Below are 23,756 nucleotides of genomic sequence, written 5' to 3'. Positions count from 1 at the left end.
CGATCTGATTCCCGTGAGGAGGTCCTGTAATGACATTGCATGCATCTATTAAGTTGAGAGGTGTACAAGTACTGTAAAAAAGGAAGGATAGGACTATCCAAGGCTGTTGACACCCCAAATGCCAGGCATGGAGCTGTACGGTTTGGTGTTTTTCCTCTTGCTTTTATCTGGTCTTCCCTTACTATGTCCCATTCTTCCTGTTGGGTCTGGCAGTGTTTACTCTGTGCCACTGTGTATTGGAAGTATGCGGCTTTTTATTTTATCAGAGCTCAAGACTACATTCCTGTGAGTCTCAGAAGAGACTTTGGACTCTCAGACATTGCTAAAACTATTAAAGACTATGGAGACTGAGATAGGATTGAATGCATTTTGCATTATATGACAGCCATGAGCCTACAAGGATCATAGGTGGAAGGCTGCGGTTTAAAAGTCATGTTTGGGTGTCAAACTGGCAAAGGGTGGGCTTGGGCTGGCTAACTCTGATGGTGAACTCCACAAGATTTAGAATCAGCTAGAAGATAAGCCTCTGGGTATGGCTGTATTTTCAGAAAGTGCTAACTAAGGGAGGAAGACCCACCCTGAATGTGCACAGCACCATTCACTAGGCTGTGTACTGAGTTGCGGAGATGCATGGGCACCAGCACCCATCTCTCTGCACTGTGTCTGCAGATGCAGTGTGATGACGCCCACCACTAGGCTAGGTGCTGGGTTGCGAGAAGCATGGGTATCAGCACCCATCTCTCTGCACTGTGTCTGCAGATGCAGTGTGAGCACTCCTCCTTTCATGCTCCGCCGCTGTGACTTCCCTTCCACTATAGACTTTGGTTCTCAGTAATTCTGTCACAGCACCAAGGCCTGCAGTAAAGACCAATAATCTAGAGATGACTTAAGGAATGAGTCGTGATGAGCTCTGCTGATGTGCCCCTCTTGTGTCATTTTACATGGAAAGTTTGAGGGGCACGGTGTTTTATGTCCTGCGGAGAGGGACTTCAGACAATTCTCTGTGGATACTAAGGGGGCATCTTCATTTAGCGTCTGTCACAATTGGTAAACTATGTCAATTTCCATGATACAAGAGCACTGTAATGTAGTTTGTTCTGCCTGGGATATACTATCTTCACTTCATTAGCCTGCATCCAAGAGTGAAAGAGGATAGAGGCGTTTAGCAAGCTAAATCACCAGGTTTCCTGCAGGGGTTTGAGGCTTCTATTAAACACATGCATGCACATGCACGTGGGGCCATGAGCAATTAGTCAAGATCAGTTTCACGAAGGGATCCCAGGACTCTGAGGATGGCAAAAATCAGTGAGGAGTACGGGGAAGTTAGAACTAGGAACGGATGTGGAAATAATCAGGTTTGGAACGACATGGCTTGTTTGGTGATAGCTGCTTCAGGCTCAGCCAGGACACTCACCACAGGGCAGCCTGAGCCAGGCATAGGCTACAGAGGAACTGAAATATTGCTAGTTGGCGTGGAGAGATGCCAGCATTGTGTGGTAAGGAGCTGGCTCATGCCCAGGCTGCCTGATTTAAGGGCAGTCTGTAGAGGTGACTCTCATCTCTGGACAACCCCTGCAGGGAGCAGGTGTGGGCCAGTGGCACAGGATCTGATTTCTGAGATTTCATAATAACGTAGCTTGTTCTAGGATATGAAAACACACCAGGGTTTTCACATTAATTCCATATCAAAATGATAATGGTTTAGGAAGATGGATTGAGTAAAACGTAGTGTTAAAATTGATTCCACTTGTCTCTAACGTATGGCATGCAGTGTGTCTTTAAAGGGCAGCAGTGGCCAAGAGGGACTGTGAAGTAATAAGAAACATGAATCTAAGCATGATAAATTAGAAGTTAGGAGCCATGACACTTCTCAGTGAGTGAACGGAGAGTGCCTGGCCAGCAGAGCGTGCGGGAGGAGGGAACCCAGTTCCCATGCTTGAAATGTTGCAGTTATGCACTGAATATTCCTAAACATACTGCCAGTTTTTTTAAAAAAGTATGCATTTCTAGAAAACCTCAGGATACTGTATTCTGTTAAAAATTAAATTAACAAAATAGTTTTAATCTTAATTTTCTTCAATCTTTTTGAAATTACAATATAGCTACATCACTCCCCTGCTCCCTTTCCTCCATCCAAACCCTCCCTATATCCATCCTTGACCTCTCTCAAATTCCTGGCCTCTTTTTTATTTAATTGTTATTAAGTACATATTTGGGCATATATGTGTGTATAAACATTTATATGTATATATACATATATATATATATATAATTTTTTCCTATATGTAAATACCACCTGCTCAGTCAGTATAATGCTACCTGTATGTTTCCAGTATTAGATAACCAGTCGGTGTGCTCTTTTCTGCAGTAGACTGTTTCTCCCACTCTCAGCATCCTTGGATGCCTATAGCTCTTTGTGTAGGCTCCATGCCCCTTGAGCTTTCCCCACGTATGTTAGCATGTCTATTGGCCTTATCTCTGTTCCGTTCAGATTTAGGAAGCCACGTTAGTGACACACTATGGGTATAGCACCTGGCGTTCCGAGGAGACACAATCTCACAGCATCATACTGTGTTTGCTGGAATTGGCTAACACTGAAGAATAACTGCCTCACACTTGCAATATGAAGCCTGGTAGGGTTCCCACTACTTCCTGATGTCTCCTGGAGGCTAACGTGGAATGCTGATGGACATTTGCCACTTTAGAGCATAGGTATCTCCTTCATGAAACATACTTAAGAGGAAAACAAAATACATATGACAAACAGAAAATTTTGATAAATGTGACATTAACTGTTATGGGGGGGATTAATTCCTGGCCAACAACAGGTTTACTTATTTCCTTCACTTAGAGAAATTTCTCAAAACTGCACAGAGTAGTGCACCTGGGATGACTAACCAGATGCCATTTCTCCCAGGCATACAACTTCCCCATTGAATGAGATTTCAGACGTATGACATACAGCTATCTCTTTATTTTTCTGGTGGCTGGCCTTTCACTATCTTGATGGTGTCCTCGGAGGTGTGACAGTTTTCAACACAGCGGCATTTGCTTTGTCTATTTTTTCCTTTGTTGTTCATACTTCTGGCTCCAGAGTTGAGCCACCATCAGCTAACCCACCATCACAAAGACCCACACTTGCTATCCTCCAATGGCTGCATGGCATGGCTCTGGAGTACAGCTTCCTCCTTTGGCATATCCATAGCCCAGCATCTCAGTGGTTTCGGTGGAAAGGCCATCCTTCCACACTGAATTATTGCAGTACCTTTATCAAACAGTATTGGTCAAAATGTACTTTCTAAATTTCAGGACTTCAGTTTCATTCCAAGATTCTGTATGTGTATCTTTCTGTCTTGGTTATTGTAGCCAGTTAGTAAGTTTGAAATCACATGCATAAGGCATATAATTTGTTCCTCAAAAAAGAATATTTGGGCCGGGCGGTGGTGGCGCACGCCTTTAATCCCAGCACTCGGGAGGCAGAGGCAGGCGGATCTCTGAGTTCGAGGCCAGCCTGGTCTACAAGAGCTAGTTCCAGGACAGGCTCTAGAAACTACAGAGAAACCCTGTCACCCTGTCTCGAAAAACCAAAAAAAAAAAAAAAAAAAAAAAAAAAAAAAAAAAATATTTGGGTCATTCTGAGTTTTTGCCACTTTTTAAAAAAAGATTTTAGCACTAACTTTCAATCTTTGTAGAGCATTATTATCTTAATAAAATTAATGATTTCTGTTCAATAACAGGACGCCTTCCTTTTTTCCTATTTATTTAGCCTGTGTTTCTTTAGATTCAATCAACTCTTCTACCCTGGCTTGTACTTCCCAGTCACTTCAAGAACACCAAAGACCACACATGAGTGGCATTGGGGATTATTTTCATTTAATGTAAATCCTGGGGTAGCCCAACCAACTTGTTGTACAAACCAGTAATTGGCTTACTTTGGTTGCTGAGTTGTCCAGTGTAAGGGCCTAAGATCAACTCTCCAGCAGCCCGTGCACTGACAGGCATGAAAATGTTTTCCATTATGGGTTGGTATTACAGCTGGGCAAACTGAGATGGTGTATGTCTGTAGCCCCAGGACTGAGAAACTGAGGAAGACTGGAGTTCAAGGAAGACTTGGTGTACACAAAGAATCTGTCTCTAGAAAAGAAAAGCGATGATGTTCTGAATTTCCATAGGTAGGTCTTCACAAATCTCTATAGGTAGGTCTTCCTGAATCTCCATAGGTAGGTCTTCATGAATATCCATAGGTAGGTCATCATAAATATCCTTAGATAGATCTTCATGAATATCCATAGGTAGATCTTTATGAATATTCATAGGTAGGTCTTTATGAATATCCATAGGTAAGTCATCATGAATATCCTTAGATAGATCTTCATAAATATCCATAGGTAAGTCTTCATGAATATCCATAGGTAGGTCATCATGAATATCCTTAGATAGATCTTCATGAATATCCATAGGTAGGTCATCATGAATATCCATAGGTAAGTCTTCATGAATATCCATAGGTAGGTCATTATGAATATCCTTAGATAGATCTTCATGAATATCCATAGGTAGGTCATCATGAATATCCATAGGTAAGCCTTCATGAATCTCCATAAGTAGGTCTTCATGAATATCCATAGATAGGTCTTTGTGGATATCCATAGGTAGGTCTTCATGAATCTCCATAGGTAGGACTTCATGAATCTCCATAGGTAGGTCTTTGTGAATCTCCATAGGTAGGCCTTTGTGGATCTCCATAGGTAGGTCTTCATGAATATCCATAGGTAGGTTTTTGTGAATATCCTTAGATAGATCTTCATGATTATACAATTATATACTTTGCTTCTCTGAGTCCAATCTCTAATTATGTAATACCTAGTCCTTCTAGTGTTGTTTTAGTTTTGAAAGAAACCTCCAAATTCTTTTCCATTTCTACCATCTTCTATCCCCATCTTCAGAATGTTGGTATCTTTGGCATACTTGCCGCTGCTCTGGATTTCAGCCTTTCTTCTATCATTTGTAGGGGCGGCACTTCCTGATCTCAACTTACATTTACTAACTGCTAATGATTTATAACTGCTTTAATGACTTATGCTCCCTCTGCGTATCACCTTTGCTTAAATGACTGTAATATTTGTTTCATTTTTAAATTATGATAAAAACTCACAAAGGATTAATGAGACAAATCAGTGAAGAAAGGAACTCTTATGAAGGGAAGAGAGAAGTGACTCCACACACTTGCTGCTCCTTCCTTCTACACTCATTACACACCACACACACACACACCACACCACACCACACACACACATACGCACCACATACACGCACATCACCCCCCCCCCACACACACACACAATTTCTTAGGATGGTTAGACAATTTTTTTTTATACCGTAGTATAGTGTAACACACAATTTTAAAACACCTTTCAGAAGTCACGGGTCTTCCCCAGGCTGCTGCATCCCCATGGCTCTCTCTGGTGACTCCGAGCAAGAGCAGCATCCAAAGCAAACAACCAGCCCTGTAATCGCAGTGTGCAAAAAGGGCACTGAAGAACGCTTTGCTTCTCAGTGACGGCGCTCCGTATGGTAGCGGCAGTTGATACACCTGCCATTTACGGTGAGTTCCGCTTAACAATGCGTCCCTCTGGACGTATCTGCCCTGTCGGTGGCTGAGAAGCACTGGCCCTTAGTAGGTGCAATGCACCAGCTCCGGCAGCGTCTCACAGGCCAAGCAACTTCTGGAAATTAAAACCGCAAAGGAAACAACCTTTACGGCAATATATTCTGATCCGTCATCAGAGTAGAGAGGAAGATTTTTCGCAAAACTCACATTTCACGGAGAGAAAACCAATAAGGAAACCGACTACACTCAAAGTGCCCATAAAGAAAGAATACGAGTAGCCATTTACACACACTTTGTCTTTTAGCTTAATTGTTTTTCTACAAAGAACCTCAAGACAGAGATTATAGGGACCGTCGTGACAGCTCAGCTGTTAAGAGTGAACACTGTTCTTGCAGAAGACCCAAGCTCAATTCCCACAACCCACCCGGAACGGCTCACAGCCACCTGTAACTCCAGCTCCAGGGGGCTATAGCGCCCTCTGGCGGCCACAATGGATTTGCAGATACACATGCATCTGAAACACACAGAGAAGAGATACTTTAAGAATCGTTTTTTAAATCTTCTCTTTTTAACACTATATATATCTCAGTTACTCATTTTTTTGCACATTCACTGTGAACATCTTCCACAACTGTTATATATCAGACACAGAATTAATTATGTCTGGTCTCACAAATTATAACAGACTGCTTCCTGCTACTTTATTCTAATTACTAACTAGTTCCAGCAGGGATAGATCTTTTCTTACACAATAAAAGTATTTTACCTCTAAAAGGATTTTCACTCTAGAAACAGAGCAAATGTCACGCCAGGATAATCTTGGACTGGAGTGAAAAACTTAGTAGCATCTACAGAATGGTTAGGTACGTTTGGCAAGCATGAGGGTCTAAAGGAAACAGACAGGAAGACACAGGGCTGTAAGGGGATGCCTGAGGTGGAGCACTTGGACCCTGTCATCTCTGCTGGTTTCCTCAGGGAGCCCAAGGAATCCATGCAGGCAAGGAAGAAGGCAAGGCCCAAGACCAGGCCCTGGCAGAAGGTAAGATTCCAGGGGCAAAAAGTCCTCAGCTGGAGGCCTCTTGAAGAACTCTCTAAAAGGAAGCTCCTATCCACCCTTGCCCGTGAAGGAATGCAAGAGTCAAAGTGCTTTTCTAACTTATGAATTGAAGCTCTGGAGCCTAAAATTGGAAGAATGTATAGGCTTCAGTTCACACCATATGCATGGCCCAGCTTCTCCGGTTTAAACTTTAAAATCTAGAAAACGGAAGCATTAAATAATGTGCCAGTGTGCATGACTCAGATACATCCTGCTGGGGGACAGAGACCAGACGCTAGCTATGAAATTTTGGATCAGGCCCCTAACATGCAGTGACACCAATCAGATCAATAATTACCATCGGATGGGGACAGGAATGACTTGCAAGGAGGTGAAGACAGGTACAAATTGAGTTCAGGTCAATGCAAGCTTAGAAAGCACCAGGCCTCCATCAATTCACAAAAAAAAGTCTTAGAAGGGGTCCTAGGAAACATTCATTCAAATTAACAAATGACTCAGCAACTAGTTGTGCAAAGGTGGCCCATAGAGATGACTATTTTTGACAAATTTTCAAAAGAGAAGTCACTGAAAATTTGGTAAAGAAATCTAAATTTGAGCAGGAGGTTAGGAAAAAGGAGCAAATGGAAAGCCTATTAGTATAAAGTAACCACTTAAATTATAAACTCAATAGATAAATTGACATATTGGAAAGAGCAGCAGAAGCAGCCGGGCAGCAATAGATACAGCCTGCATGGATCTCTCAAAATCACACCGTGTGTCCACAGGTACCCAAACAGCTCACAAGACTGCTGCAGAGTCAGCCAGTCTCTGACTTCCAAATAAAGACAGCAATTGCCCGAAGGGATCTGCGTGTAACTTCACCACCCCAGAGTTAGGCACACTCAAGGGCTGGCCACCAGCCATGCGTGCCATCAACAAACATCTCGAGTTTAGATTTAGCTACTTAAGAACTGTTCTTTACATGAGGTCACTTTTTTACCAAGTCTAGGAGGTCAGTGAAATTCTGTGTTGCATCTTGGATTTTTCTGAACCTATAACCAATTCTCCTGTGCGTCTGTCTCTGGATGCCGCCCTCAGTCTGTCTGCCTGGGACTCCCTCGGACTTGCCAGGCATGCTTGATATTCAGTTTTAAAGAAAGCCAATACAGTTATTTAAATGTCTGTTGAGTCTTGCATACATATGTAAGTACGTGTGATGAATACATTTAAAATAAACCACCATAAATTCAATAGGTGTATTTCCATATTGCCCTTTCCTTAAAAGCTCTGTAAGTTATTTGATATTTGGTATTTCCTTGTGGGTGTGCACAGGCACTCAGTGTTAGGAATCATCCAAGCCAATCGCCATCTGGTCCAGGAGATACACAAGTACATTCAAAGGGAGGATCTGACCTTCTTCATTAATAGGCAAATCTTTACAATATTAAACCTAAAGAATGCAACAAAATATTGCAAAAAAAGGAGGAATAGCTCGTTATGCACCATTAACCTCTGAATCCTTCCATAACAACACCAGGAAGAGCATCGCTCTCTCGTTAATCAAAGCTACCTGTTTTATAAGGTTCTGTGCCACAGAGTCCAGAGCAAAACTATCCTGGTGGCCAAAGACACAACTGTTACTGGTTTTCTTTAGTTGTGTAATAATAACACAGTCACCAACAATACGGCTGACCGCTGGAAACCAGAACCAGAACAACCAGCCCCAGCCCCAGAGCTGCCCACTCAGGGGCCAATCCCCCTACATACTCACAGCTAGAGAAGGTCAGGGGGCAGGCGTGCGCATCCATGGGGAAGTTGTGCAACTTCAGCTGGCACTCTGCATTGATGGTGAGCCTGCGAAAGAGACCAGCATCCTTTGGGATCAGCAGCAACACAGCCAAGGCCTCCAACAGGGTTAGGCATCCCACAGTGGGTGTGCGCCCCAGGAGGAGATGGGTGGGCAATGTCAGGACGCAGGGTCTCCCTCACTCTGGTTCGCTTAGGGGGGCTCTTTTGATTGCTTTCTTACTGAGCTACTCTGTTTTGCATTTATTTATTTATTTATTTATTTGTTTGTTTGTTTGTTTGTTGGTTTTATTCTGTAGCTTTAGAGCCTGTCCTGGAACTAGCTCTCGCAGCCCAGGCTTGCCTCAAACTCACAGAAATCCGCCTGCCTCTGCCTCCCGAGTGCTGGGATTAAAGGCATACACCACCACTTCCCGGCTCTGTTCTGCTTTGAACTATTAGTAGCAGAGCAAATTCTAGCAAAACTTTGGTGGTCCCTAGAAATACAAACCAAGCCACAGTGGGGAAAAAAAAAAAAAAAAAACGGCTGTTGTTTCCTAAACCACTGTTTCAATTCATTTGAATGAAATCCTTCCACTTGAAGCTGGTATGTTGGTCCACAGAGACATTAGGCCAAATCCCTCCGCTTCCACGCATTTCTGCTTTGGACACCTCCCTCTATTGGCCCAGGCAGGCGGCAGCTTTACTCTGAGTCCATTTCATGTTCCCTGTGTGTCAAAACGCCTATCACAGATCGAGGACCAGCCAGGCTCAGTACTGTTTTGCTCAAGACGAGCTTCTCTTTTGAATCTCCTTCATAGCCCTGCATGATTGACGAGAAGCCTGGAATAATGTCTGCCTTCCTTACTCCAGATCATCACCAAACTTCCCTGCTGTGGCTCTTCATTGTTCTTTCTGTGGGTCCCTGTCTGGAAACTTCCTCTCCTTGGACTTTGATATTGCCTTCACATTTTGATGTCAGTATGTGTCTCCTGGTGCCGTGGAAACCTGAGTGGTAGGGATCACAATTTCTCCTCCGTGCCAGGATCACTCATAATTAAAATCTCTATAATAAATGAGGAATGAAGGAGAACGTTAGGAGCTATGAGGAAAAGGCACTTAAGAGAGCCTGGGGAAAGCAGTGTATTTCAAAGGAAGGTGCTTTTCTTTAATTTATGGTCAATCTGAGATGCCTTGTAGCCCAGGAAAGAGATAGGTGTGTGCCTAGGACCTTAAATGTGGAATAGGGTAGGAGAACTGGTCACCTTTGACCCTACTCCTTAATCCTTACCCTCTTCTTTTAAAGAGGCAGACTTTTCACTTGGGTTTCTGGGTTCTATGTAGAGGCCTCATTAAGGTCCCTTATTCCTTAGCACTTGTGACCTAACTTGCAGAAGAATTAATGTGTTTGTGTAGATAAAGGAAGTACTGTCTTTGGAAGCTAAGGTCCCAAGAAGTCCATAGAGACACTCAAAGATGAGTGGGGACCAGCACCCTGGAGAGACCATCTGATCAGCAGGGAGCCCCCATCTGGGGTCTTGCTGTAGTCCTCTGTGTTCCATGAGAACACTCTGCATTGCTGAGTTCCAAGAAGACAAACATTTGAGACAGAAGGGTCTCCTGCTTTTCCCAAGTCTGGACTTGAATAGATGTATTCTCTTTCATGTGTGTTTCCTGGGTATAGCAGCAAGCTATACTACCTTAGATTTCATTAATAAAGCCAGTTTTAAAAACTCAAAACAGAACTAGATAACATCTTACCGTAACGTGTACAGGATTTTCCCATCATTCCAGATTCTGAGGAGCTGGTTGGGTGTGGTGATCCAATGAGCCTCCGCGGTCTTGGAGTTTCGGAAGATGGTGTCTGGGATCCATATCAGGCCAATCATGTTGCTGTTCAGGGTGAGGATTTTCATGGTGCTATTGAATCGAAGGCGGCTGTCTGTCCAGGTCTGAGCAAAAAAGATGTCAATTTGGTATTCCTGAAACAGAGAAAAGAGATTTTTCTCTTAATTTGCAGTCAGTCAGCAAAGCCTTTGAGCCTGAGAAAGGAGACAGGCAGGTGCCTAGGAATCTGAAACCTATGACATGTGACAGGGTAGAAGAACTGGTCCCTTTGTCCTGCTCCTGAGTCCTCTCCTCCTTGCAAGGAGGCAACCCTTTCACAGGGCTTCTGAGATTTAAGGAGACCGAATTTCAATATGCTTTGCTGTCTTTGTCAAGAGTTTAATTTTTCTCCATGTTTTCACTTCCCCCTCTCCCAACTCCCACCTTCACGAGCAGCAGATGAAGTGTCTGGCTTAATGCATTTACATCCAGCAAACACCTAATTGGCATTTATCAGCAAGCAATATGATAGAATTTGAGGCACTGTTTTCTTAACCTTAAGTGACAATAAGAACGTATAATCTGATGGGGGTGGAGGAGGGAGCAGTACACACTTCAGGGTACGGTGAAGAACCTAAACTAACCAAATTTTGACACCTTGTTTGATAACTCAGAGCCAATGTTCTATACAGTGAGGAAAATAATGTCCCCTTCCTAAATGTGTGAAAGAGTAAATGAGATGATGAACTGGAAAGGTGGAGGCTGAGCACTGAGAACCAGTAACTTATATTAGCTCATGAAGCAACATGCCATTATTCAACAGTCCTCCCAGATAACACAGCCTTGAGAAGAGGAGGAGGAGGAGGGGGAGGGGCAGGAGGAGGAAGAGGGAGGAGGAGGAAGCACAGGAGATAAACAGCACCAAACTTCAGTGGAAAGCCACTGAAGGCAGTCTTGATGCTAACAGATGGCTGCGGGTGGGGAGGTGGCCAAAGTGGCAGTTAGTGGGTCTTTTCTCCCACAGGCAAAGACCCAGCATAGGTAGCTGTTGTTTCAAGGTTCACAGGCCCAATATGACTTGGCTTGACGATCAGAGGACTGGGACAGGGCTGAGAGTACCACCACAACACACAAGGAATGTCACCGCCTAGTCTATCTCTGAGGAGGTTTTCTACCCACGCTGTGAAGAGCCACCACAGGTCTGGGGGAAGGTGGCTTCCGGGGCTGATCTCCAAAGCTTGGCTTTTCATAGTTTCCACTAGGCATTAGATATTATAATTTTAGTGCTTGAGCATGGGCTCAGTAGCTCTCGGTGAACTGGGTAATTCTTCCAGTTGAGCTTCCAGGATAAGATTCAGCCAGTGTTCTGTCAGCTAATGTTTCCCTTAGCACTGCTCCATTGCATTGGTCATACTAAGCTCTGTAGCCCTCGGAGAAGCAACATTTGAGAGCAGAAAAGGTCAAAGTCATCAGGGGGCTTGTTTGCCAGTCAAATGAGACAAAACTTAAGTTAAAATAATAGCGTGATTGAGCGTGATAATACCATGCACACACCTCCCCATGCATGCAAGTTTGGATTTTGTTCAGAGAAAACCGAAAGCCTCCTTGTATGCATTCACTGAGAGTTCACAAGCTTGAACTTTCCATTTGAGAGTCTGGAGTGAAATCAGAATTAAACAAGGTCTTGAAGGGAAGGTCCCTATCAAGGTGGTCACGGCTTTTCAAGAAAGGAAGATGGATCTGTGAACAGCTCAGCAGGGACAGCTCGTGCTGTGCGAGCCTAACGATTTAAGATTGATCCTGAGGAACTCCTGATGAAAGGAGAAAGTGAACCTTGAATTATGTTGTGACCTCCACAGGTGTACCATGTCCCATGGGGGCCCACATTCACAGTTAAAGAAAGTTGGGGGGGAGAACAAGGGAGAGGGGGAAGTGGAGAGATATAAAATGAACAAAATGTAATAATATATATATATATATATATATATCTTGGTTGAGTTCAGAAAGTGATAAATAATAGAAAAGAGAGTGAAGGTCACAGGCTTTGCCTCACCATGCGGTACCTGCCTCCTCTGCACTGTCAAGACTCTGTCAAGACTCAACATTAATAGAAACCATGCCCTTGGGCATCCAGCGTCCAGAAATGTGACCCAAGCAAACGTCTGTATTTTACGTATAATGCGGTTTGTGGTATGACTATCCAAGAAAAGAGAAGAGGACAGAGCCGTGTCCAGGTCTTCACCCTCAGAGAAGGGGGAGTTGAAAGCAAAGAAGTTGAGTTTCGTGTGACCTTTTGAGCAGCTATGAGAAAAGCAGATAAGGAAACTTCCCCAGAAGACTCAATTCAATGTCAACTCACAACCTATCGGGGCTTTGTGGTGTCTCAGCAAACAGATGGCCTCCTAAAGAGTCTCTGTGTCTCCTATATATCTTCCACTATGGATCAATGGCGGCTGCCTCCAAAATGTACATGTCTAACAGGCTCATCCTAAGTAGAGAAGCACACCAGGCACAGTATGGGAGTGAAGGGAGTAAATAAGTGTGTGTTTGTCTTTGTCTCTGTGTGCATGTGCCTGTGTGTGGGTGTGTGCATGCGTGCATGCACGCATGTGTGCACATGCGTGTGTGTACGTTATTCCTGGTCATATATTCTCTTATATTACGACTTATACAAAACCAGCGTTCAAGAACTAGCCTGACAAACTGGATGACTGCATGTAGAAGCATCCTAACAGATCCATATTTAAGAGCCAGCACAAAACATGACTCTAAATGGATCAGAGACCTCAGAATAAAGCCAGATCCACTGAATCTAATAGAGGAAGAAGTGGGGAACAGTCTCGAGCACATTGGCACAGGAAAAGAATTTCTGAACACAATACCCATAGCACAGGCACTAAGAACAAAATTATTAAATGTGACCTCACCTGGTGTGGTAGCACACGCCTTTTAATCCCAGCATTAGGAGGCAAAGGCATATAGATCTCTGACCATCCTCGTCTACAAAAACAAACAAACAAACAAACAAACAAAATTTCTAAGACAGTTGGAGCTATACAGAGAAACCCTGTCTTGACAAACCAAAAATAAAATCTTCAAATAAATGCGACCTCATGAAATTGAAAATCTTCTGCATGGCAAAAGACACCACCATTTGGACAAAGAAGCAAGCTAGAGAATGGGAAAAGATTTTGTCTATTATACATCTGATACCTATATCTATCTATATATCACTATCCAAAATATATTAAGAACTCAAAAAAAATCCGAGCATCAAGAAAACAAATAATGCCATTCAAAAGTGGGGTACAAATCTAAACAGAATTCCCAAAAGCGGAAACTCAAATGGCTGAGAAGCACTTAAAGAAACATTCAACATCCTTAGTCAGCAGGGAAATGCAAATCTAATCTACTCTGATATTTCATCTTACATCTGTCAGAATGACCAAGATCAATAAAACAAATGACAGAAATTAACTCATGCTGCTGAAGACAGGAGACAAACACAGCACTTGTCCCCTGTGGGTAGGAATGTACCACTTGTACAGTCACTATGGAAATCAGTGAGGCAATTCTTCAGGAAGATGGCACTTGATCTCCCTCAAGATCCAGCTATACCACTCTGGGGCACACAGCCAAAAGACACTTCAAAGCATGACAGAGATGCTCACACAACATGATCATGGTTCATCGTGGCCTGTAATTGGGAACAACCTGGATGGCTGTCAGTAGGTGAATGAATAAAGAAAAGGTGGTGTGTTTATACAAAGGAAGTTTTTTTAAAAAACTCCACGTTTAAAAAAAAATGAAATTGTGAAACTCATAGGTGAATGGATGAAGCTAGAAAAAAATTCATACTGAGTGAGGTAACTCAGTCCTCGAAAGACAAAGATGATATATGCTCACTTATATATGATATTAACTGTTAAGTCATTGATAAGCAATCTACAATCCATATAACCCCAGAGGTTTGTATAGAGTTAAAAGATTGGGGGGAAGGGTGGGAAAATAGAATAGTTATAGATAGACAGAGGATGGTGTGGAATGGGAGGATCAAAGGGAAAGAGGGAGGGACGAGGGGGGGGTGACTGAGGGGATACATGGAGATACAGATAAACCAAGGCCTATTTGAGGCATCATATCTAATACAGTAGAAGCTTCCTAAAATAAATGCATAAATGAAGGCAATCTAAATGAAATCTCCAAATAATGGGGGAAACAGATTCCCAACTGGACACTTCTCATCACCAAAAGAAGCTTCTAGTGTCGGGAGTGGGTTAAAATCTGAGTAAGAACCAGGCCAAAGGGAATCTATGGGAACCCTCAAACAACCCAACCCAGGCTATGGCTATTGGTAAGGTCCTATTGCTGAAGACAACACTTATACAACTCATTGAACACAGAGAACTCAAGCTGGTGCCTACATAGCACCTTCACCCCTATGGATGACTGTTCATGATACGGAAAGGTACTTTGTATACGACCAAAGAAGAAAGTCAAACATCAGTCCAGCTACAAACCTTCTGATTTACAATGGTGACCTGCCTGATATGCTGGTGCAGTAGAGGCACAATGCTTATGGTAGTAACCAACCAGTATTTGATCTGAGCTGGCCTACCTATACCCAGTGCTGGTTGAGTGGCTAAGAACCTGAGACTAGATAGGTCATGGGCCTAGAAGAAAAACCAAATACTACTGTTCTGCTAAAGGAACATAGCAATAAAATGAATCCTAATAGCCTTCTGATATATTCACAGATCCATGCCTTGCTCAGCCCCTTGGAGCTCAGAGAACCCTGAGGAAGAAGAGTGTAAGGGCCAATGGGGATGGAGCTCACCAAGAGATCAAGGCCACAGCAGGGATGCTGTATATATGAACTCACAGAGACTGTGACAGCATGCACAGGTCTGCACCGGATGTGGGCCTAGAGCTGAAAGGAGGAGCTGACACCCGGCCCAATCTTTAGCCCAGAACCTATCTCCAGTTGATAGCTGCTCCCAAAGGAAAAGCTAGTTTTCTCCAAAGGAGTCTTACTGGGGAAACAAACCATTCTAAAGGGAGGCACCCATGGCCTGCAGCAGATGGCCAGCAGAAAATGAAATCAATAGCATCATAGGAGGGTCTCTGTCTCATGGTGCTTGCTTGTTTAAACATTGCAAATGATGGCTTATGGCTCAGAGTTTTTATGGGATTCCCATGTGTGTAAACCTGTGTGTCTCTGCATCAATTTTCATTCCTTGAGCTTTCTCTTCGGCGTCTTATCTTTTGCTTGTTTGTTTTGTCCTCCTCCAGTCTGTTTGCTTTTCTTATTTCATGACTCTTCCTTAGACGTCTATGCGTTCTCTAAGGAGAGACAGAAATGGCGAGCACCCAGATGGGAAGGGAGGTGGGGTGGAATGGGAGAAGCAGGGAGGGCGGAACTGGAATCAGAATATATGTATTAAAAAATCTATTTCCTATAAAAAAAAAAAAGAAAAATTGACTGACACAGGAATCATGAACTTGGGACAAAAAGCTAGCAGCTTGGTGACAAGTGTGGGTCAGACACATCAAATCTGGCCGGTGACGAGGCAGAATGAACGTCTGATGAACACACAGCTCTTTGAGCAAAGGTGGGAAACGGGGTCAATCAGCACATATTGAGTGCTACGACCATGCTCAGAAGCTTATGATGGGCAAATGATTCTCCCAGAACAGAAGCAGGGAACTGAAAGTAGCTGTTAAAGAGAAAAAGAGAAAGCCAGCACAGAGTACGGAAAGACAGACAGCAGCAGCAGCCACCCCCCCTCATCAGGACAGAATCATCCAGAGAGCTACCCGGATCCTGAGAGATCCGTTAACGTAGAGATAGCGCATCCACCACTGGAACCACTCATGTGGTTCAGTGGCATCCTGAAAACTCTCGAGGAAAAGAGAGTCAAGTGCAGCGTGGCTCCTCTACTGAAAGCTGACTGACACAGCTGTGGAAACTCTGGTTTGGCCTCCTTACTTGAGGCTCCACATCTGGAAATGTGACCAAGCATGATGGAACCCGTATTGAACATAGACAGGACTTCCTGTCATTGTCTGAATACAACACACCAGCTACTTAGGTAGCGTCTGCAGTGCCCTGGTATCGTGAGTAACTCAGAGGTGATTTAAAGTACATGGAAAGTCTGCTCAGGCTGTGTGCAAGTGTTAGAGAATTTTGGATTAGGGACTAATATCTGTGGTCTCAGATATCTAAAGTGGTTCTGTAGATGCGAATATATACATACCTGAGGTACATATATACTATATAAAATATGCATACACACATTCATATATATATATATCCCTCAGGTCAACTGTGCATAATTTTCAATAAAAAGAAAGGGAATGAAAGCTATGGGAGAAACAGCAGCAAACACACACTTGTCCTTCGGTGCCATACAGAGAAAGAACTGGCTGACTTGGTTGGGCACTGGTTAGGCCGATAAGAAGCTAAGTGTTCAGGATTTCTGCAAACAGAACCTCAGGTCACAAAACCGATAACGGTGTGAGCCTTAGCTCTACCTGCGTATTCCTATCTTTCATGGGCAGACAGCAGACTGGAAGTGATGTTTCAGATGCCCAAGGAGGAGGACTCTTCACTGTCCACTTCACAGAGATCAAGCAGCTTAATGGAAAAAGAAAACATTCCCAACAATGGAGTCAAGAGTCAGGGAGGAAATAGCACTTAAGAGTCCTACCCAAGGGCAGAACCATCAGGCACCCAAGACACTTGGTGACACAGCCCTTCCTTTCTGAGGGTCTCATAAGTGTGACAGTGGTCGGCCTGTTGTGTTCTGGCCGTTTTCATCTTAGCATCCGTACCAGAAGGCGGAGACGCTTAGATAATTGTCCTCTGGGCTCACAGGCCGATAGAAGTCAAGGTGGACATGGTTCGAGCAGCTGTTCTTGCAGACGGCTAGTTCCAGCACGCACCTCTCCTGCAACAAACCCGTAGATGCCCATCTTGTCTCCAGCCCAGCAAAGTACACACGTAACTTCGGCTCTTCCTCTCGAGTATGCCCACTCATCTTTAGATGACACACACCAAATGCAATGCGCGGATAGAATGAGAAGTTGTCATATTGTGTTCTTTAGGAAGTGGTGACAAGAGCTGCTGTGGCTTTTTGTCCAGACACAAGCACCACAGGCATAGATTCCCAGTGTCTGGCAATGCACCCTGGAGAACACTAGAAGCATGCAGTCATGACCACAGTGCGGGCAGTCTATCGAATTCCACAATCCACTGGACCTCAGGCAAGTACCCGGGACATGGCAAAGCCAAATATTGCCTTTTGGGAATGACATGCACATCTTAAAAATGTATCTTCTCCGTAGTCGGTTGAATGTACCGGTGCCGTGGCCATAGATGCAGAGGGTGAGCTGAAAATGGAACTGTGAGCATTGGCGTGGGAAGCGCTGAGCTTTTGTCTTTCTTGAAGGATAGAGAAGTCTATTTTCTGTGATAGAGAAGGAACACCACCAGCTGGATACAGAGCACAGAGCTCGCTGTTGCCAAGCAGGGTAGCTCTCTTCCTTCGAGCAGATGAACTTGCTTCCTCTGAGGTATGGACATGGTCACTTCCCTTATCATTAGATTAGATGGCAGAGTGCTATGTACACCATTGGACTGGGGCACTTGAAGCCCCGAGAGCCACACAGATGAAAGATCAACGCACACAAGCTGGATACAGTGTTTCCCAGATCATTCGTGAGAAGGGGAAACTCCAGCCTGCTTCACGGACACGGGTAGAATAAGGACCCTGGGATATGGAGTTGACAGGCATGGGGGGGGTGCTTCACTGAACATGTGACTCAGTGGAAAGTCCTAATCAAGGGGTTCAGCGGTCCATGCTGATAGGCCCTGGTCAGGTTCATGCCCAGCAGAAGACACAGCAAACGGCAGAGCATCTGTGGTTTCTGAATGAGATCGCTCTACACAGATTCCTATGTTTGTGCGCTAGTCCCCAGCTGATGAGCTGTTGGAAGGATCAGGCACTGGGGGTTGGTTGGAGTAGGTGTGGCCTTGCTGGCGGAGGTATGTCACTGGAGGCTTTGAAAAGCTGACATCAGGTGCAGCCAGTCTCTGTCTCCCTGTCTCTGTCTCTTTCTCCCTCCCTCCCTTTCTCTTTCCCTGCTCCTGTGGATCAGGACTTCTCCAGCACCTTGCCTGCCCGACCACCACCATGCTCCCTGTCATGATGACAACAGATTAATCCTCTGCAACTACAAGCAAAACCTCAATTAAATGCTTTTTTTTTTTAGAAGAGTGGCCTTGGTCATGGTGTCTCTTCAGAGCAATGGAACAGTGACTAAGGCAGCAGCCCTTCAGGACAGACTGGATTCGGCCAGCATCCTGTTTCCCTCCGATGGCAGGACCTCATGTGACTTATGGTTTCTGAGTAAATGGCTCTACTGACTAGAGAACACATTCAACACACTTAAGGCTGATATATGAGCAGCCAGAGTGGCATACGCGGCTGCACATAACTGCTAACTCCTTCCTTTTAATGTTGGCCTTCTTCTGAGTTAAGGGGTGAGAGGAGGCTTGCAATGTCTCCCAAGGATGACTAGGGTCCCTCATAGGCCATCACTGTCAAAGTGGCCAGGATTAATGCCAGCAGAGCAGGTTAGGTTTAACGATACTCAAGAGTCGGCCCGGTGACCACTTGCTCACCTGGCAACTCATGTGTCGGCAGGGAGGCATGGCTCTGTATGGCTTCAAGAAGCAGGTGAGTGACACTCGGCTCAGTGAGAGCCATCCACCATCTGCTCGAGCTCCTCAAGGATACACATGCTGCCATCTACCTGTTTATATCACACCAGAGTAGGGGAAGTGAATTTGAAGAATCACACCGAAGCTACTTCATGTTTCAGAGTTATTCAGAACTCTCCTAGCCCAATTAACCCTTCCACCAAAGGGTGCTTTATTGCATTGTAACAGACGGAGCAGCCAGCAGCTCTTCTCAGCAGCTTAGTTTCCTGTTTCCTGATTCCTATCTCCATCGGTGCTCTGTGTGCATCTCCTCTTCTTTTAAGAGCTTAGTGTGAAGGGTTGAGATTGCACAGCAAGAAGAAGAGCTGCCGATGCTGCTGGTGGTTCTGGACCAAGAGGCTGCATTCTTGAGACAGAATAGCAAAGGCATTTCCATGAAGGGCCTACAACATTAATTCTTATGTACTCACACCATCACTGAGCCTTCGATTCTCTGCGGAAAATCTCCTTCCTGGGCATGACTGGGAGGGAGAGAGTGGGTACCATCTCAAGGTATGCCATCTGTGAAAAGGGACCCAGATTAGACGTGTCTTCTTCCCTTGTGCTTACAATCTACCTACACTAGTATCTCCTTCCTTCCCCAGCCTCAGTTTCTTCATCTGAAAAACAGAAGCCCTGGGTCAGATTAAATTCCAGCGCCCCTTCAATTCCAACCATCGGGTTTTTACACTCTGGCCTAGAATCAGCTTGCAACTGGTTCAAACTGATCTCCTCTGGCATATCTCTGCGTCTTGCTTTTGCAAGTTCGATGTGGAATGGCTCTGTGTGGTCCTTAGAGGAACATTTGTATGTGTCAATTCTGTGCACATTATGCATGAATTATCCACGAGGCAGAGGCTGAAGAAGAAGGAGCCAGTCAAAACTCCATGTTAATTCCGTGTGACGGAAAGGAGCAGCCCACGGTGCCCTTCTATGGGAAGGGCAGCCAACCTGCTCCCCGTTCCAAAATCCTGCCACGGACTCCCCGTTAAGAGGGCGCAGGGCTGACAGAGAACACGCTTTATTGTGTCTACATTTGACTAAGTGTTGGTGCAACACTCCCACCCACAGAGAAATGTTTTCCTTTCTCTCATAAACTTCCTTTGTAATGGCATTAATCATCCATCTTTCGGCAGAGGAGAAAGCAACTCTTGAAAGTCCTTTCTAAAAATAAACGGCCTTTTGCACAATTCATAATTGGCAATGAAGGAAACATGTCTGAAATTCTACTAAATGCAAACGTGAAATCGCTTGGAGTCCTCCCTGTATACACCCCTGTGCTGGTGGAGGTCCTGTGCTCATCTTTGCGTTAGTAATTAAAGAACTTAATGATGCCCAAATAAACGGGGTGTTGTGCACCATGCGGAGCCATCTGACAAACAGAAGAAAAAGCATGCTTCTTAATAATACCCATCTGCAACTTCCCTCAGATTCAAACACCAGTTCCTCCCGGTCTTCTCCCTGCTCGGACACGAAGCAAGACTTGTGTTTACACACTCCTCTCTAGGGAGCCGAGCAAGGTCTTCCTTCCACGTTGGTTCTCTGCCCATCATCGCATAGGAGAGCATGCTCACACAAGCATGTGCAAGGGGGGCTGCTGGGGCTGCAATGGGACTCAGAGACTGGCGCATCCCAGTCCAGCAACACCCTCTCACAGGACAGGAAGGAAGGAGAGAGAAAGGGACCGGAGAGACGAGAGGGAGGGAGGGAGGGAGAAAAGAAGACGAAAAAGATGCTGGCAAGTTTTCTTTATAAAATAATCATCACAGACACCTGACAATCAAAGGTAGCTGCCGTCACTAATCTGAAAACTTGCAGATATAATTAGATAGTCTTTTTATTTCTTCTTATCATGGCAGAAGCATAACGGATGTACACTGTTTTGGGGGTTATTTCCGCAGTGCTATAGCTTGAATTTCAGTCTCTTTGAGGCCTGAAGTCACTCTATCTCAGGGGGCTCTGCGCCCTCCTCGCAAGGCCTATTTACCCCTAAGCATGGATGGCTTGAGCTGCTCTTTTTTTCTGGTCTCCTCAGCTCTTCTGTTACTGAAAGTGTAAGTCATCTGGGTCCTTGACCACACTAGACGCTGTGAAGGGCCCCAAGAGCCACAGACAGCATCGGAGCAGAGGATGGGATATCTTGGGACAAGCTGCATCAGTTAGGTGCAAGAGAGACTGTCCATGAAGACAGAGGCCCTTGGATGAAGGAGCAGCTGTCCACAGACCAACCCTCTCCTTCAACGTCTGAAGGGGAAAAAGAGAAGGGTGGGTACATTAGTCAGACTTCACAGAGTGAAGAGGGCTCAAACAGAACATAGAGGATTCTGTCAGAACTGAAGGAACAAGGCTGTCATGAGGCAAAGACCATGTAAGAGTGAGGCGGGACCACGTAAGAGTTGGGCAGTGTGTGCCAGCATACAGAGAATTCTGTCAGAGTTGAAAGGACTCTGCCAACGTGAGAAAGACCCTGTCAGCATGGGGAGGGCTCTATTCACAGTGAGGAGGATCCTGTCAGAGGCAGGACCCTGTCAGAATGGATAGGACTCCATAAAACTGGGGAGGACATTTTCAGTGTGAGTAGGTCCCGGTCAGAAAGAGAGGGGTTCTCTCTCCTTTATACCAGAAAGCCCAAGACAAGGGATTTGATCACACACTTCCAGAGTCAAAGACGAAGAACTCAGTGTCTGGTACCAGCCTGTGGTACTATGTCCACTGCCATAGGCAACTAACACACACACACACACACACACACACACACACACACACACACACAGGAGACAGACTCACTAGAACACTTTGAAGTCACATGCCCTAGAGAAAAGGGATGAAATACATCAAAGCAAAATTAGAAGCTGGCCAAAGACCTTCTGACATTTGTTCTCAAGTGCAGTGCCCATAGTTCCAGGTGTTGGTTTTCACTTAAACATTTACCTGTTCTTGTGCCCAGCCTAGCAATGCCTGACTGCTCACCCTAGTGCTCATGAATGCCTTTCTGTCGTGTGCCCCACCAGGGGCACACCTGCTCTCTGGACATCAGGGCACACATTAGTGAACACTCAAGACCTGTCTGACTGAGCAAAGGTGTATGGAGGCCCATGGTAGCTGTTAAAATGCTCACAAGGGGTTTCTGCACTGTGTCTTGGCCTTGGCTATCTCTTCCCACTAGCCATGACCACAGGGCTTTGTCAGAAATACGACCTATAACCCCATGTGCGACATGCAACCCCATGCTGGCCTATGAGAGCAGCTCAGGGAGCTGGTGAATCCAGACAGCTTTGTTGAGTTCTCTTTCAACGTCTCTCAAAATAATTTAAAGCCCATTGCAGAGCATGGTATATGCTTCTCAGTCAATTCTTCCTTGGGTATTGGTAACGTTAGAAGTTATTGAAAGCATTGCTGTTCAATTTTGTTCCTATTTTACCATATGGAACCTTTTTGCATCAATGACCATATGTTTTATGAATTTTAAACATACATATGTAATTGTGTAACATCAGTGTATTAAATACACCAAACACTCCTGGCGTCCCCTGTAGTCACCCTCCTGGCCTTCACTGATCAGTTCTTCATCGTTACAATCTTGGGAGGTTTTTCTTCCGCAGAGGGCTTCTCAATGCTTTTGACTCTGCTTTCTCTCACTTAGCAGAATGCCCCTGGAGTTTCTCCAACCCACTGCATGTATCAGAAGTTCCTGTTTTAATTAAATATTCTTTCATCACAGGACGATGTCCAAGTTTGAAGGTTACTGAATATTATCCAACTTTTAGCAATGCCTTAGTCTCTGTTCTATTGCTGTGAAGAGACGCCATGACCGAGGCAGCACTTATAAATGGAAAGCATTTAATTGGGTCTTGCTTACAATTTCAGAGGTTTAGTCCATTATCATCATGGCAGGAAGCATGGCAGCATGCAGACAGACATGATGCTGGAGGGGTAGCTGAAGACTTCTACATCTGGATCCACAGGCAGCAGGAAAAGAGAGCCACTGGGTCTAGCCTGGGCTTTTGAAACCTTGAAGCGCATCTACAGTGACACACTTCCTCCAACAGGGCCAAATCTCCTAATCTTTTCAAAGAGGGCCATTCCCTAAACATCCAAACGTAGAACCCCACAGGGATCATTCTTACTTAAAGCACCACAGGCAACATGACAGAGGCGACCCTTTTTTAAAATATTTTTTTTCTCATTTTTTTTATTAAAGATTTCCATCTCCTCCCCTCCTCCTCCCCCTTCCCTCCCCTCCCTTCCACCCATACCCCCCCTCCCTCCCTCTCCAAGCCAAAGAGCCATCAGGGAGTTGGGAGGACCTTGGACTTAACATAGTGAACAGAGGCGACCCTTTTAAAAGAAAGCATTTGATTGGGAAGCTTGCTTACAGTTTCAGAGGGGCGGTCGGTTATCAGGGTGGGGAGCAAGGCAGCAGGTTGGCAGAGGAGGTGCTGGAGAAGCCATTGAGAGCTTTTCATTCCAATCCTCAGGAGGGAGAGGGAGAGAGAGGGGGAAAAGAAGGGAGGGAGAGGAAGGGAGAGAGAGAGGGACGAAGGGAGGGAGGGAGGGAGGGAGGGAGGGAGGGAGGGAGGGAGGGAGGGAGAGAGGGAGAGAGGGAGGGAGGGAGGGAGGGAGGCTGAACCTGGCATGGGCTTTTGCAACCTCAAAGCCCACATCTCTGGACATACCTACTCCAACAAGGTGACATCTTCTAATCCTTCTCAAACAGTGGTACTCTCTGGTAA

At 44.9% G+C, this 23,756-nt stretch overlaps 1 protein-coding gene across 1 annotated transcript in view; it reads right to left on the bottom strand.

Annotated features, from left to right (window-relative positions):
* The window catches only part of Gabrg3 (gamma-aminobutyric acid type A receptor subunit gamma3), a 544,483-nt gene that overhangs the window by 210,715 nt on the left and 310,012 nt on the right, over positions 1-23,756 (bottom strand). Inside the window, exons 4-5 of the mRNA XM_038313696.1 lie at positions 10,194-10,414; positions 8,419-8,501 (exon numbers count right to left, since the gene is read on the bottom strand). Of these exons, the coding sequence (XP_038169624.1) occupies positions 8,419-8,501; positions 10,194-10,414 (304 nt within the window). The remainder of the gene's footprint in view (positions 1-8,418; positions 8,502-10,193; positions 10,415-23,756) is intronic.

Source organism: Arvicola amphibius, chromosome 12 (genome assembly GCF_903992535.2).
Source record: "Arvicola amphibius chromosome 12, mArvAmp1.2, whole genome shotgun sequence".
Taxonomy (NCBI): Eukaryota; Metazoa; Chordata; class Mammalia; order Rodentia; family Cricetidae; genus Arvicola; species Arvicola amphibius.
Note: the sequence above shows the minus strand (reverse complement) of the source record. Positions and strands in the feature narration are given on the sequence as shown.